The 16,796-nt window shown below is 33.7% G+C and overlaps 3 protein-coding genes across 3 annotated transcripts; all 3 read left to right on the top strand.

The window, feature by feature from the left end:
* The first annotated feature begins 676 nt into the window (after positions 1-676).
* Positions 677-3,212, top strand: LOC122581772 (B-box zinc finger protein 24-like). The gene is made up of 3 exons (XM_043754048.1): positions 677-1,016; positions 1,939-2,265; positions 2,630-3,212. Exons 1-3 carry the CDS (start codon positions 831-833, stop codon positions 2,849-2,851), a joined length of 735 nt encoding a protein of 244 aa, XP_043609983.1. The 5' UTR covers positions 677-830; the 3' UTR covers positions 2,852-3,212.
* A 2,361-nt stretch (positions 3,213-5,573) lies between these two features.
* LOC122582560 lies at positions 5,574-10,382 on the top strand. Its single transcript, XM_043754965.1, has 7 exons — positions 5,574-5,747; positions 7,023-7,132; positions 7,326-7,475; positions 7,553-7,791; positions 7,920-8,030; positions 8,409-8,453; positions 10,049-10,382. Exons 1-7 carry the CDS (start codon positions 5,639-5,641, stop codon positions 10,206-10,208), a joined length of 924 nt encoding a protein of 307 aa, XP_043610900.1. The 5' UTR covers positions 5,574-5,638; the 3' UTR covers positions 10,209-10,382.
* An 815-nt stretch (positions 10,383-11,197) lies between these two features.
* On the top strand, positions 11,198-12,422 carry LOC122583455. Its single transcript, XM_043755857.1, has 2 exons — positions 11,198-11,490; positions 11,635-12,422. The coding sequence occupies exons 1-2, from the start codon at positions 11,198-11,200 to the stop codon at positions 12,275-12,277; spliced, it is 936 nt and encodes a 311-aa protein (XP_043611792.1). The 3' UTR covers positions 12,278-12,422.
* Positions 12,423-16,796: the final 4,374 nt, after the last annotated feature.

Below are 16,796 nucleotides of genomic sequence, written 5' to 3'. Positions count from 1 at the left end.
TCATATGATTTTTGCGTATATATAAATCAAACATTGTGAGCTAGCTTGTGTCTATAGTTTCTTTTGATTAGCCACCCATTAAACTAGGGGGAATGATCAATAGTTAACCATCTATAATAACATCTATTATATATAGTTGTACACTATACAATAAAATATATATTTATTGTAGATTTATAATTTCTGTTCTATCAATATCACGCATTTGGTTGTTGATAATTAACGCATTTGGTTGTTGATAATTATTAGAAAGAAAAACAAAACTAAAGAAAAAAAAAAATACAATTCTTTGGATGGATTCTCTTTTATCACTTTAATTCTTTTATTTTTAAATTTAAAATATAAATATATTATTTGATCATGTAAACCAACTTCATCTTCTTTTTATTCATCTTATACATAATTTCATTGTATTTCATTTATTGAATATAGGCTCACACAATTGACATCATTTATGATATCTCTAGGCCTTTTCCACCCACTACATTATATCACAACTTGCAAAAACACATGTACGGCGATGGTTAGAACTTTAGAAGCCAGCTACATCCACATAATAAAAATACAATCAAAATAATTGACAACCACTATATTCAAAACTCATTTTTAGCCATACAAAAACACACATTTGGACCCATACAAATGCCATGTTGTCTTCATTTCTATCTTGCATTTGATCTCCAAAAAAAATCTACCACCTTATCTTCTCATTTTTCTCTCCTAACCCAAGTGTTTTCACATACTACTAGAACCAACATTTTTGTGAACTTTTGATTAAAATTTTTTGAGTGTTTATTATTATTGATTTTTGGGGTGTGTTTTTAAAGATTATGAAGATTCAATGTGATGTGTGTGAGAAAGCACCAGCAACTTTGATATGCTGTGCTGATGAAGCTGCTTTGTGTGCAAAATGTGATGTTGAAGTTCATGCAGCCAATAAGCTTGCTAGCAAACATCAAAGGCTGTTATTGCAAACAACATTTTCTAATAAGCTCCCTCCTTGTGATATTTGCCAAGTAATTACTTCAATTTCTCTAATATGACTATATCTATAATTTCTCTATATCTATTTATATATATATATATATGTAGCAATGAGATCATGCATATATATTTGGTTTTGTTGTGGAATCAATTACTCAAACAACTTTTTTCTCTTATTTTTATGGTTTATCAAAGTTTCATATAGTATATATAAGCATAGGATTATAACTTTAATTTGTATTGGCTAATTAGTACAAAGATTATTCTTCATGTTATGTACTTTTTTAATTTTTTGATATTTTTATTCTTCAAGTACATAGAATAAGAAAAGAAGTTAATACTCGTAGAATGATTCGCTAGAAAATATTTGATTTATATATAGTAAAATATAGTAAGTATTCCATTTCATTGTTAAATAGAATACTCATTCCCTAGAAAAAAAATTATTCGGAATGAAAGAACCATATTCATCCACGACATGGCAAAACAAAACGAGTCTGATCGATCGGTTGGATTAAACTAAATGGAATAGATCATCTATGAAGCTATGTGATTCGATTTTTTTAATTAATTTATTCACATATATACATACATATGTGCGAACTATCTAAATTTGAAAGAACCATGAAAACCTATAAATTATAAACTAAAGTTTGTACATGAATATATATGTAAAAGAAAAAGTTTTCATAAATAAAACAGATTAAAATATTAGATTGTACCTAATATCAACCATATTCATATATGAATATTTTTCGTATGAACCTTAATTATCTTCCAAGCCTCCACACCCATTAAAAAACGTGAACTCATAACACGTTTTATAAGTTGAAACAATTAATTTGTTGAACCATATATCTATAGTAATTTTGTGTTCATATGTAACACGTTTTATAAGTTGAAAGCGAACTTGTTTCTCATATACGCTAGTATATATAAAACGATTCATTTCAGGAGAAAACGGCCTTTATTTTCTGCGTAGAGGATCGTGCTTTGTTTTGTCGAGACTGTGACGAACCAATCCATTCGGCTGGCAGCCTTGCTGCCAACCACCAGCGTTTCTTAGCCACTGGGATCCGGGTGGCTCTTAGCTCGGGTTCTGCCCAAGAGCCCGAGAAGAACCACCCTGAGCCGCCACCACCATCATCCAACAAGAATGTCGACGTCCCACAAACCGTTCCCATGAAATCCGCACCACAACAGATTTCTGGATACAATTCACCACCATCTTGGCCTGTTGATGATCTCCTTCAATTTTCAGATTTCGAATCATCTGACAAGGTACTAATCTGTTCGATCATTACTTCATTTCATAATGTTATTTTCTTATAAAACAAGTTAATAAACATTCTTTTTAAAAGTTGTTTGATATTGTTTATCTATTATACAAATAAGCATATGCATTTAGATAAAACAATCTTAAACATGAAGGTTTTATTTTTATAAGCATGTTAATTACATTAAAAAAAAAATGTATGTTACTACATTTTTTGTGTAAAAACAAGATACAATTAATTAGTTAAGGGGTATTAAACCTTTCCCAATATTCTTTCCTAGTTTGCAATTTTTACATATAATTCTTAATTTGCAATTTGCCCCAATATTTCACATAACAGTACTGAAAATGTGACTCATTTGTGTGCAGAAAGAACATCTCGAATTTGGAGAGCTCGAGTGGTTAAGTGACTATGGCATGTTTGGCGACGAAGCGGCTGAAGTTCCTCAACTTCCATCAACTCACTCTATCAACAACGCCTCGTACAAACAAAACAAGCTCTATGTCCCACATCTCAAGAAGCCGAGATATGAATTACCTCACCTTGATGAGGACGATGAAGAGCATTTCACCGTCCCTGATCTTGGTTAGACTCCAAGATACGCCTACAAATTATCCGTATTTTACCAAAAAAAAAGAAAGTATTTCTTTGGTCCTCGTATTGTTGGATAACTGCGTTTTGGTCAACTCGCTACTACAGTTATTTGTTTACCCTGTCTTTTACGTACGTACCCGTCGGTTTCAGCCGTTTGCTAAGCTAATATGCGTTAGAAAATGTGAAATGTTTGTTCGAAAGTATGAGCAATGATAAACATGAATTTGAAGGTTAGTTATGACTTATAATAGTTGAATGGTGAAAATGTACTTATATGAATAATACGAGGGCCAAATAGGTACTTTTGTATCCATATTTCATCATGCCTTGTAAAATGCAAATGTTGTTTATACAGTATTACTTTCTCCGGTGGGTGTGTAACGCTTATGGCCTTATGTTGTGACTTCAAGTCTAATAGTATACGAGTAAAAGTTAGTATACGACTTTGTTACGAACTTATGATCCAAGTAAAACATAAAATGTGTACATATAACATATATATCACTCCCATAAAAAATCACGTCATTACCCAAATTTCATTGCGAGTATATACCAAATTAGCCAAGTTTTTTTGGATTTTCACAAAATAACCAACAAAATCGCAACAAGAACTTCAAAATCACAACGAGATTCTGCAGAATCGCAAGGAGATTCTAAGAATCGCAATGTGATTCTGATGATCTATATGTGATTATGATAATCTCGTAGAGATTCTGCAGAAGAATCTCATAGAGATTATGCTCTCAAGATCTCGTTGCGATTATCAGAATCTCGCTGCGATTCTTCATAATCTCATTGCGATTCCGTTAATCTTATTGCGATTTTGATGTTCTCATTGCGATTTTGAAGATCTCATAGCGATTTTGTCAGTTCATTGTGATTTTGTTGACTATTTTGTGAAAATCTAAAAAAACTTGGCTACTTTTGTATAATCGCAATGAAATTTGGCTAATGACGCAATTTTCTCAACTTGTAATTGCATGAAGCACATTTTGTAGGATATTGGATCTTATAAATAACTATCACTACTAACCAATGGGTTGGTGGCCCATTGGTAGGTCTTTGACCTTGGGAAAAATCACCAGGGTTCGAATCTCACTTTCTACATTTGTAGGAGTGGATTACTATGGGGGGTTTCAAGAGTCCTGGGTTTCATCACAGGCTTGCGTGGTTCGTGCACCGCATACTGCCCAATTGAATGTCACTGTGGTGTATCGAATGCTAACCGCTTATTACTAACTACTAACTCGCTGTTAAAAAAAAACTAAGTTGACTAGGTGGTAAAGAGTTATGATTTTTCATAAGAAATTTCGTCAACGAATTTTTCCCTAGGCATATTTTGAAAGTGATCGGAAAATGTCACAAACCAATTAACCAATGGAAAAAAAAATCCAGTTACCCCAATGCAATTAGCCAAAATAAATTCCATACAAATTTACTAAAATTCCATACATAACAATAACGATTCCTTATGTTGTCAACGCAAGTTCGATGTCCCATGTAAAAACAAACTGAGATATGAATATCTCATCATGACGAGGACAACGAGGAGCACTTTACCCAAGGTAGTATTATATGGGTGCAAAAAGGGTAGTAAAAATTATATTTGACCCATTGGTGTCATGACCAACATGAAAAAAACTAAATCATTTAAAATTTATAAAAATCTAATTTGTAGAAAAATAACAAAAATGAAAAAACTATTTTAAGTTAATTACGAGTATACTTTCCGTCCGTATCACTATTTGTAGGTTTTATTTCTAGCTTTCATGTCGTTTCTAACTTTCCAAATACATCAACAAGTGATAAAGATTATACCTTTAATGATCTTCTTCTTTCGTCTCTATACCCTTAAAAACTCATGCATTTGTATAAGATCTTTCACCGAAAAAATTATCAGTGGCTCCAACTTACACCAGATGCATATCAACTGCCACACCACTGTGGATACCCTACAGGTACCTAACAAGTGATCTATATGCGCAAAACACGAAGGCGTTGGGATTCTTATGGTACAAATGTAGGATGAAAAAGAGATCAATTAGCTAGTCGGGAGGATTGGTTTAATTTTAATATATTGACCTATTGTAAAAATTGATACGGATGCATATGAATGGAATACAATATATATTACTTTAAAAAAATAAAATAAAATCTCTAGCTTTCATTTGTAACATTTTTGGTCTAGTTATTTGGCCTCAGTCAACACTTTTTTCTTAGTAATCACGTGACACAAACGTGATGGGTAATCACATATTCACAATGTTTTAAATATCGTTAAATATCGGCTGGTATTACCGGTATTATCGGTACCGGAGACCACGTCGATATTTTAAGTCCGGTATTTTCACTATTCAATACCGGCCGGTATTTTCGGTATTCCTGGTATTTTCCGGTATTACCATACCGGTATTTTCAAAAAATAAATTTTGATTTTTTAAAAAATTATTTTTGTGATACTTTAATGTTATTTTTTGTTATCAGTGAATGTTAAAACCTATATTTTGTTATGAAATACATATTTGGTTAAATTGTAACAAGTTTTGTAAGATTTTTACACAAAAAATATAATAAAATAAAAATAGTCGTACCGGCCGGTATTTCCGGTATTACCGATAATACCGGTAATACCGAAAAATTTTTCCAAGCGGTATAACTAAAATATCCGTTTTTAAAACATTGCATGTTCACCTTCTTGACATAGCGTATTCTGTTTCAGTCATAAAAAACATCTACTACTATCAAAATCTCAAAGCTTCACAATTTAATTAATAATATTAATTATGGAGGATGATATAGTTGATGATGATGAAATAATGAGGGTAATTGATTCTTCACTTTCTCAAACCAATTGGCGCCTCAGAACTTCTTCAAGGCGTCGTCTTCAAACAGGTAGTCTTCCATCATTTCATTACAGTACTCCTTTTTTTTCCTATATATATAATTTTTTTAATTTAGAGTTATAGTAATTTATAGCAGACATATGCATAAATTTATTGTTACATATTTGTACCAATATCATTTAAGTTTGATAGTTTTATTGCAAAAAGGGAAAAAAAACACCCATATACTTAAAAAATGCCCCAATAGTTAGAAAATTGGATTTTAATAGGGTTTAGTGTTTTTAAAATTTATCCAACATTCCAACCATACCCCAAATAATATAAAAGATTGTATCTTTGATACATAAGATAGCTGTTATATAAAATCTTATCGCGTTGTAATATCGAGGCCAAATTATGTGAAAATGTATCCGTTTCTATGGACATTTTGCTCTTTTATGTATATCTTTTGAAGTTTTGAATTTCTAGTGTGTTGTTGTACTATCTGACCTCGTATAACGTTCAAGACTATATTGGTAAAGAAACATATTGTTTATGAAAGGATTGAATCATTGATTACTACGACAACGAGATCAACGATACCCTATACTATCATGGCTGGGGTAGAAAGGGAAGTGGGATATAGGTAATCATATCTCTACTGTAGGGTAAAGAGACTGCTTTTAGAGAGAACTATAGCAAGACCGTGTGAAATTTTATTCTATACTTGCTTATATTAAGAGTACTGGAATGGAGTATGGGAATCATGAAATTGTTCTCAAATTTGAATTCGAAAGAATAGTGTTCAAATTGCGAAAGTATACCTTTTCTCTGAGTGTCATTCTCTTGAGCAAGTCTTTTTAGTTTCTATAATTATACTACTTGGTTGTACTAAAGGGTATATATAGTCATATCTGGTCAAACGAATTACATTGCGACTGATTCGGTTGAAACTAGTTATGGAGTTATATTAAAAACGACATTTAGTTTCATGTTGAGTTTTATATCAACTCGCTTATATTCAAAAGTTTGGTCAATTTCCGCATGACCACATGTTTTGCAGTTTTATCTTTTGTTAAACTCCCATAACAAGTACTAGAATTGATGATTGTTGGTTGGCGCCAGTTAAAAGAAAGCCAACGTTATGTTTTTGTATATGGAAGTTCTCTGTTTGATATCAGAAAGATTAAATGTATATATCCCGTCTTTTCAAAACTGAGTAGTAAAGTTTAATTAAGAACTGAATGCATCTCAATGTAGTTCTATTGATAGTAGCGGTGATATTCGGGCATAATTTGGTCCACATCTCATACTCATTAATGTTTTGGATTTTGAATGTCAGCAGATATCTTAGCATTATGCACTGGGATGAGACCAGTTATAATGATAGATTATGGTGGAAAGCTGCCCGAATTAAGAGAACGTCTATGTTCATTTCTCAAGCTTAGCCAAGAGGTATAGTTACAACTTATGATCGATCATACATATTTCTCCATTCTGTTTTGTTGTCACATAGCTCCAGTTTATATCTTGAAATGTATGCACCTAGTTACTCTCAGAGTTTTTTCCTCTATATAGAATATTTGCATTTTTACTTGCTTTAGATATCTGAGGATAACGATTTCTTTCATTTGCTCTTGGTATTCAGGGGTCTACTATCTTTAGGAATTTACGGGTGATGCTCATTGAAGATATGATATATTTGATACATGTCAAAGGCCTTGCAGAACTTATTAAGTCAACAGTAAACAAAGAAATAGAATTGCATTTTGTTGACATTGAACAGGATCCACCAAAGGTTAAAACCTTAATGTCACAGACGTAAATTTCAATATTAGTCATTCTATTTTAATTTCTTTTCTTACATCAATTTAGATGGTAACTGAGATCGAACAGAGTTTAGTGGGAGCACAGTTTATATCACTCCAGAAGCTTTTTTCATCAGTCTTTTGTGTTGATGCAACAACAGACGATGTTTCTGAATGCACGGAAGATTCAACAAGTAATCCTGAATCATCACATAGTTGGCTTTCTGTTACTACTCCATCATCTGACTTAATTGATCTAAGTCATTTAATGCAAGACACAATTGTCACCGTCCCAACTCTAAATGGGTAAAGCACTAAAGCCGAATAACAAACAGTCATATTACATATTACATGCATACCTTATGTGAGACATTGTTGTATATTTAAGTTTGGAAATCAATCTGATTATTGAGCTACTAATGTACCTTCTATAGGTGGCTTCTTGGTTACCCTGTGGTGTATATTTTTGGTAAAGATCATATAGATGAAGCTGTATATAATCTTTCCACGAAGTCACTAAATCTATTCAACGTTTATGTCCGCAGGTTAGTGATTTCTGGTCCAGTATTTGTGGAGTGAGGCATATTAGTTTATTTCATAGATGGAAACTGATAATTTGGTAATTTTTAATGAAACATTGTTAGCTGGACATATAAAAATTCTAGAAATACTTTATATGGTATGAAGATGTTCAAGAGTTTGTTAGAATATTTGTAACTCGGGAAGTTGCACGTTAGTAGTCGTGACATTCAAATGTCGAATATAGCCACTTATTGTGAGATATATCTCACTGTAAGTTTATAGATGGGTAACATGACAGTATCAAGAACCACAATACCATGTTTGCTTTTTATGTGAACACATTTTGTATCAAATAACATACATCGTAATCTAGTGTTAATTTCTCATTCATAAAATTGCAGGAACATGAACTCGAGTAAAAGACCTCCACAAGAAGAATTAATGAGGTAAGGCTCATAAATCCTTTGGCCAATATCTTTGCTAAGTTATCCGTTCTTTTTCTAATTTTCTTGACTTTTATTGTTGTTCATATTCTTCAAATTTAGCTTTCTAGTATTTAGGAGTGTGTAAAACCTGGGAAATCTTTTTATAGTTGAACCCGGAATTTTCTTATCTAACCATAATTGGCATACACGATTACACAGTTATGTTCTTGTTTCCAGTTATAAATAAAATCAGTTATCGGTTCTTTCCAGACTGGTTTTTGTACCCCATCCAGTTAGGTATGGTAAAGCATACATTTCCTTTACTGCAATGAAATGGCACTGTTTAGCATTTGAATTACAAGCCCGGCTTTGAGTCGGTTTATGTTCCTGTTTGGGACCGAACTAGTTTTAAACTGATACTGAAACGATAATTCGTTGTCCTGTTCTCAGTCCAGATATTTTTAACCTCTTCAGTTTCGGTTCAGTTTTGTACGTTTACACACTCCTAATAACATTCCTAGCGGAAATATGATAATTAATTTTCTACATAAATGGCCCTGTTTTATAGCAAATCTTGGCATCTTGCAAGTTTACTCCCTTTGACTTCTTTCACATCCCACACCCCGGGAAAAGAATTTCATGTTTATCAATGTAAAGCATCTTATAAAAGCTGTCAATGGAATTTCCTAAATGTTCTGGCTGAAAGTCCCTTAGGTTGTTACTTTTTCTGTTTTTCACATTCTATATGTTACTTAAATTTGGTTTGGGGTTTGAACAGTGTCAGAATAGAGGTGTTTGGGTCTGTGGATTTGACATGGCTAAGATTATTTATGTTTGAAACAGTTTCTCAGTCCTTATGATCTGAGCATAGATGGTGATACTTAAATTTGGACCGAGGCTTTTCTAGTTCTCGGTAGTCGGTTTTTTCTAGACTGGTTTTGGTACCCCATCTAGTCAGGTACTGGTCTGGTAAAACGTGTGTTTTTTTTACTGCAATGGGATGACGCTGGTTTCAGTACCACATCCAGTCAGTTTATGTTCCTGTTTGGACCGAGCCAGTGGTAAATTGATACTGAAATGATTGTATGTTGTCCTGTTTTCGGTCCAGATATTTTCAAAATTTTCAGTTTCGGTTTAGTTTTGTGCCGTTGCACACCCCTAATAACATCCCTCGAATTTGATCGTTAAATTTTTACATAAATGGCTCCGTTTTATATCCAATCTTGCAAGTTCAGTCCCTTTGACTTCTTTCACATCCCATACTTAGGAAAAATATTTCATGTTTGTCTATGTAAAGCATCTTCTAAAAGCTGTGAATGGGAATTCCATTTCTGTGGTTGAAAGTCCATTATTTTACGTGTTACTTAAATTGGGTTTGGGGTGTGAATAAGTTCAGAATAGAGGTGTATGGGTCTCTGGATTGGAGTCATTTGACAAGGTTATGGGGAGAATATGCAAAAGTGTGTTAGTTGTGGTTTACTAAAGTGCACATTTCGTTGGCTAAAAGTTTTCATTATTGAACCAACCTCTGATGCATACTACCTTTGTGACGAAAAGTATTATAAGATTAATGTGTTTTTTGTTATAAATATAAAGATCATATATGTTTGAAACAGTTTCTCGGTACCTTATGATCTGAGCATAGATGGTGATAGTGAAACTTGGGCAGAGGCGTTTCTGGTCCGTATGAAGGCAAAGTGGGAAGGACGCAAGGACATTTGGGGGTCGTTGCGAATGGAAGTTAGTGCTACATATCCTCAAGCAATTGCATTATAACAATGTAATAATAATGGTCAGGTTCTTGTTTTTTTGAAAATCAGTTTTTGTTTCAGTTCTCCTAGGTTGTTAACTAGCATCACCATTTTAGTCGACTAGAATTGTACCGGATGGCTAAACAAAATTCTGGTATATAATAGAATTTAAAAATATAAGTATAAACTTCAATCGGTACATATGTATTCTTATGGAAGGATAATGCAGATCTGAACAAGATATGTTGGGTTTTTTAGGTGCAAGAGACTAAACCAAATAGGGACGGGGGCCTCGGTTTATCCCCTCTTAGAGATTTCATTATTGCTCTGCTTTCCAAATGGTGGTGGTGTTGCAGAATTAAGAGAAGACTAATTTTTACCATACTAATTTTGAATCAAACAACACGCCACTTCTTGTTTGGCTCAAAAACAGTGTCATTCTTAAAATGTCATATAGCCAATTGTTTCTTTCCTGATATCTACTACCTTGAGTAGAAACATGCTAATTAGTTTTAAGTAATCCATAAGGCTTTTGAAAGAAAATCTCAGAGTCAGTAATAAATAAAGAACTTTGATCTCAAAATGTAAATTATGGAAAGATTATTGTGTTTAGAAGATAAAACATATATCATAAAATCATCATTTTGACTTAATACATTAGAACAATGTATTAAGGGGTGTGTAAGGGGTTCACTACCTCCAAGTGAGTTGTTCATCTTATTTTGTGTTTTACTTGGTTTTCATATATTAAGGATGATTTTGGGTATTTATATTTTATTCTCTAAATTTAACTTAAGTATAAGTAGTAATAGTAAGTACGTAGCCCAAACAAAAGGTTACCTAGGGTTTTGTCAAATATGGACATATGAACGAATTGGAAAGATGGTGCTAATGGGCCAAACATTCTATAAAACTGATTATTGAAACCCTTTCTTTTTCCCCAAACTATTATTGAATCCCTATTTATTTCTTACAACATAATTATCATCAGATCATAATATACAGTACGTTCAGATGGGGGATATCTCCTCTCTACCTGCCGATATCATACATAATATACTTGTTCGGCTTCCCTTAAACCTGTCGGTGAAGCTCAAATACGTATGTAAGCGTTGGAATTGTCTTCTATCAGATCCGTATTACGGGCCGAGAGGTGATCGAAAGATCCTCCTTCCCTTTGCATCCTCTAATGTTGATGTTTTCGAAGATTCCGATGACGATGTTTCTGTAGAAAACGAAGACGATAATTTGGAAGAAAAAATGGTCACTCTTGATAATTTTGCGAACCCTAAAGGTAACGTTGTCACGTTTGCTGGATCATGCAATGGGATAGTCCTTTTAGTCATTAATCAAGATTATCGTTACCCCCGTGTGTGCACTCATATGGTTTTATATAATCCGTTAACGGGAGAAAAAAAGCTGGTTCCAGATGACTTGCATTCTTAATGCAGGGAAAGTTCTAAACATGTATGTGGATTTGGTTACGGTTTAACCCCTGATGACTTAAAGATTGTTAGATTTAGAGGTTGCAAGTATTCTTCATATAGTACTAACGACGACCCGCATACTTGTGATGTTTTTAGTCCCAAATCGAATTCATGGATCATGTTGAGAAACTTTGTTCGAAATTCTAACCTGTTGAATGATGTGGGTACCTTCTCAAATGGTTCTTTGCATTGGATTGCTTATAGTAGTATCAACCACCAAGATCATTGCAATAAGATCGTGGCTCTCGATGTTAACAACATGGTACTCTCAGATATACATTTACCTTTTTCTCATGGATCATCTTACAAGTCGTGTTCTTTGGGTACGCTACATGGAAGCCTTTGCATATTCGCTAAAATGGTGACTCCGGGGGGGAATGAGTTTAGGGTCTGGGTAATGACGGCCGGAGAAGGTGGTGAGAAGTCATGGTTGGAAGCGTCTTCACTCACATTAAACTTGAAACAAAAGTTGCGGTACCTGTACAACCCTGTAATTATTTTGGACGACGGGGTGGTTCTTATATTGATTGATAATGAACTCCACAAACTAGTTATCTATGACGCAATGAAACATTTGCACAAAGTGATACACTTCTGCGAGACCTAGCTATTTTCTGAACCGTGGGATCCAGTATGTGGAGAGCCTCGTTTCGCCTTCAAGTTTGTTTAATAATACCCCTTAGTTAATTTGTTCTACGTTATTTCCTTTTGAAATTTATTAGTTGGTTAGTAATCTAAAATATGAAAACGTTATGTATGAATCTTAATTAATTTGGATTTGAGATCATAATTGAATTGGCAAAATCACAGTTTAGCCATCCGATCTCTTATATTGTGAATACGGTCTCTGTCTCCTCCGATCCTAAATATCAAAGCATATAACTCGATCTGTTTGGTACACGACGACGTAGTGCCTTGGACTTTTTTCATGTAGAATAAACGCAATAGAAAACTAGAGATCTTTCTCAGTTGGAATAACTGATGCAACATATATGGTAGTAATTCATAATAAGAGCACCTGGAACGTACCAAAGTGGTGAGAGTCATTCGCCCCCTATGGACATTAAATTGGCCTCCTATCTTGACAGTCTCTTGGAAAATTTCTCAATTATCGGTTGCCAATTCTTGACATATTTGCTCCAAGCGGGATCCCAATGTATTTGAAAGGAAAAGACTCCGGGTTAGCAACCAAATTTAGAACGTACCCTGATAACTTCTCTGCGGCTAATTTCCACCCCAAATATATAGATGGTGGTGGTGTTACAGAATTAAGAGAAGACTAATTTTTACCATACAATATCAAACATAGAAATATGAAATAATCAAGTCAAGCAGGACTATTGCTAGGCCCAAAAACGTTGTTATTCCTAAAATGTCATGTAGCCAATTGTTACTATCTACGAGACTACGACTATACCTTGAGTCCCGTAAGTCAATTTTCATGTGTGATTATATAAAACTATTGTTTACAGGGTCTCTTTTTATTTAATTTTAAGTTGTCTTTTAATCATATATCCATATAAACTCCCCATTTAAACCGGGGTATAGTGAACATGATATATTTTTAAGTTATCACAAATAAAGAAGTTTTATCTCAAAATTGTAAATTATGGAAAGATTATTATGTCAAGAAGATAAAACAAATTATCAATTTATCATTTTGATTTTATACATTAGAACAATCTAGGTATTTTAGCATGGCCGGCTCAGGGTGTGCAAGAGGTGTCATCAAGCTAGACCCACTCCCTCCGATAGTCCACTACTCATCAGTCACGTGTTAATTAGTTCAACATATTTTCGTATATTTAGGATGATATGGGTAATTGGGTATTATAATACACGGAGTATATACATAATCATAATATATTATCTCTATCTCTATCTGTACTACATTATAAAACATCTGTTTACTCTAAATTTTTACACTTTTTAACAATGTACACCTAAGGTACAATACATCTATATACATCTCAACCACTTATTTTTTCCTCTCCTCAAATCTCAACCACTCTCTTCCATAAATCATTTTATTTCTCTAATTTATTCAAAATCTTTTATCTCAAAAACCGTACATCGATAAATTATAAAAATTATATGGGTGTTTTTAAAATTTCATACTCTTTTGTTAGATATGTCATTCGATATACTTTTGATGAATTTTTAAATTCGATGACGGAGCCTGTACGGATAAGGCATTTGATTATTAGAATCTATGATATATCACCTTATATGACCTATCACCCCCACTATCTTACAGCCGCAACGCGCGAGTGCTTTTTCTCGTAAAGCAAAAAGGTTTCAACTTTCAATTTCAACATTGTACACATGATAATGCATAATGTACAACACATCCAATTCATTCAAAATCTTAGAAGAAATCTCAATCACTTATTTTTCTCTCTCCTCAAATCTCAACTACTAATTTTTTTTCTCTCCCCTTCATAGATGGAGATAGTGAAACTTGGGCAGAGCCGCAGAGGCGTTTCTGGTTCGTATGTGGGAAGGATGCAAGCCCATTTAGTGTCGTTGCGAATGGAAGTTAGTGCTACGTATCCTGAAGCAATTGCATTATAACAATGTAATAATGGTCAAGCTCTTTTTATTTTTTTGAAACTTTTTTTTTTGTATTTTATAAGGACCAACTCTGTTTAAGGCCCAAAACCAATTAGCCCGGGCCCCGGGATATAATGCAATATGGATCATGATTTAATTCTATAACAATTAGATCAAACCAGATGTTTGTCGAGGATTTTGTTAATGGGCCAAATACTCTATAAATTAAACTGGTTCAGTTTTTTATCCCAGATAATTATTGAAACCCTATTTTGTATCTTACAACACAAATTTTATCATATAATATGCAATACAGATGACTTAAAGATTGTTAGATTTAGAGGTTGTACTAATAAAAATGACTCTACTTCTAATTACAAGAAGCGGCACACTTTTGATGTTTTTAGTTCCAAAATGAATTCATGGACCGTGTTGAAAAATTCGTTCAAAATGCGTACGGGTTGAATGATGTGGGTACATTTGCAAATGGATCTTTGCATTGGATTGCAAATAGTCGTGATAACAAAGACCACCAAGATCAGCCCCAAAAGATCGTGGCACTCGATGTGAAAAACATGCTAGTTTCGCATATACATTTACCTTTTCTTGATAGATCATCTGATGAGTACTCGTGTGTTTTGGGTACGGCCTTTGCATATTCGAGACTCCGAGGAGGCATCAGTTTGCGGTGTGGGTAATGAAGGCCGGAGAAGGTGGTGAGAAGTCATGGTTGGAAGCATCTTCGTTTACGTTAAATTTGAATCCAGAGTGGTGGTATATGTACAGCCCTGTAATTATTTATGACACAATGAAACATTCGCATAAATTGATAGACATTTCAGAAAGGCCTAGCTATTTTCGTAGGATCCATGGGATCGAGTATGTGGAGAGCCTGGTTTCGCCTTCAAGTTTTTTTAACAATATTGCTTAATTAATATGCTCTACGTTATTTATTTTTTTAAATCTATTAGTTGGATTGTAATCTGAATATGAAAACGTTACTTCTGAATCTCTTGATTAATTTTGGATTTGAGATCATGATTTTGGAATGATCATAGTTTAGCCATCTCATTTGTGTACAATAATATATCGCTTGCTTTCAAAAACATATATATATATATTTCGGGTGATATTAACAGAAATCCTTCGCCTCGCCAGCTCCGCGTCAACATCATTATAAATCAGAAATCCAAATTCACCATGTAGATCAACGAAGGTCAGTCCTCGTGAAGATTCACGAGTAGTCTTATTTCCAATGCATACTGTCTCTGTCTCCCCTGATCTTAATATCAAAGCATATAAGTATTTCTGGCCACAAGTAATGTGGCAAATGTTGAGTATTCTTGAAATGTGGCGTGGGAAATAGTAATCGATGCATAAATGACAGGTAATAAAATTTGTGAAGGCTCCCAAACTCGGGTAATTAAGTTCTCTGCTTCAAGACCTTAGTGCCTTGGACTTTTTAAAAACAAATCCGAAAACTAGAGATTTTCTCAGGAGTATACCATAATAAGCACACCTAGAACCCAAGTGGTGAGATTCATCCTTTGAACTGATTCAACTGTACTAAATTGTCTAGAATAATGCAAAGAATTCAAGAGATACTTGATATGGAAGTTGCAGGTTAGTAGGTGTGATATTCAGTCGAATTATTGTGAGATATATCTCACCGTAAGTTTTTTTTTTTTTCTATTGCAATGAAATGACACTGTTTAACATTAAGCTTGAATGATAAGCCCAACAGTTGAGTTGGTTTATGATTCTGTTTGGGACCGTGCTAGCTAGTTCTAAACTGAAACTGAAACAATAGTATATTGCTATCCTGTTCTCAGACCAGATATTTTTCGACCATTTCAAATCCTGTTCAGTTTTATACCGTTTCACACCTCTAATCACATTTCAAGATTAATGGCTCTGTTTTGTACCAAATCTTGCAATTTTCATTCCCTTTAACTTCTTTAATATTTCATGTCCCTTAGGTTGTTACTTTTGCACATTACTTAAATTGGTGTTTGGGGTCTGAACAGGGCCAGAATAGAGATGTTTGGGCCAGAATATGCAAAACCGTGTCAATTGTGGTCTACGAAAATGCACATATGGTTAGATAAGTTTTCATTGTGGAACTAAACTCTGATCCATACTACTATTGTGATGAAAAAATATTTAATAAGAATCATGTGTTTTCTGTTATATATGTAAACATTATTTATGTTTGAAACAGTTTCTCAGTAGTAGAGATGCTTCATTCGTCGATTTTCCCCTTTATCATCGAATGTTGCTGTTGCTGTAAACTTGTCACTGTTATTGAAGTTTTATCGATAAATTTGGTGTTGTATTCTTGAAGCACAAGCTGCAAAGCTAATATAGAATCTGGTTGTTAATTTTAACGGGTTCTATAACATATTTGGCAATCTAATAAAAAGCGAGCTCTAATGTGTTTAATATTGTTACGACAGTAGGAAAGGGGTATCTAAACATAGAGGGGGTTCTATTGTATGCTAATAAGATCCGGTTGTTTTTGTAGAGAACTCGGTTCTTAAGCGGGTCTTATAATCAAAAGGACCAGGTTGTTA

This window comes from Erigeron canadensis, chromosome 9 (assembly GCF_010389155.1).
Source record: "Erigeron canadensis isolate Cc75 chromosome 9, C_canadensis_v1, whole genome shotgun sequence".
NCBI classification, from domain to species: Eukaryota; Viridiplantae; Streptophyta; class Magnoliopsida; order Asterales; family Asteraceae; genus Erigeron; species Erigeron canadensis.
This window is presented reverse-complemented; position numbering and strand designations above follow the sequence as displayed.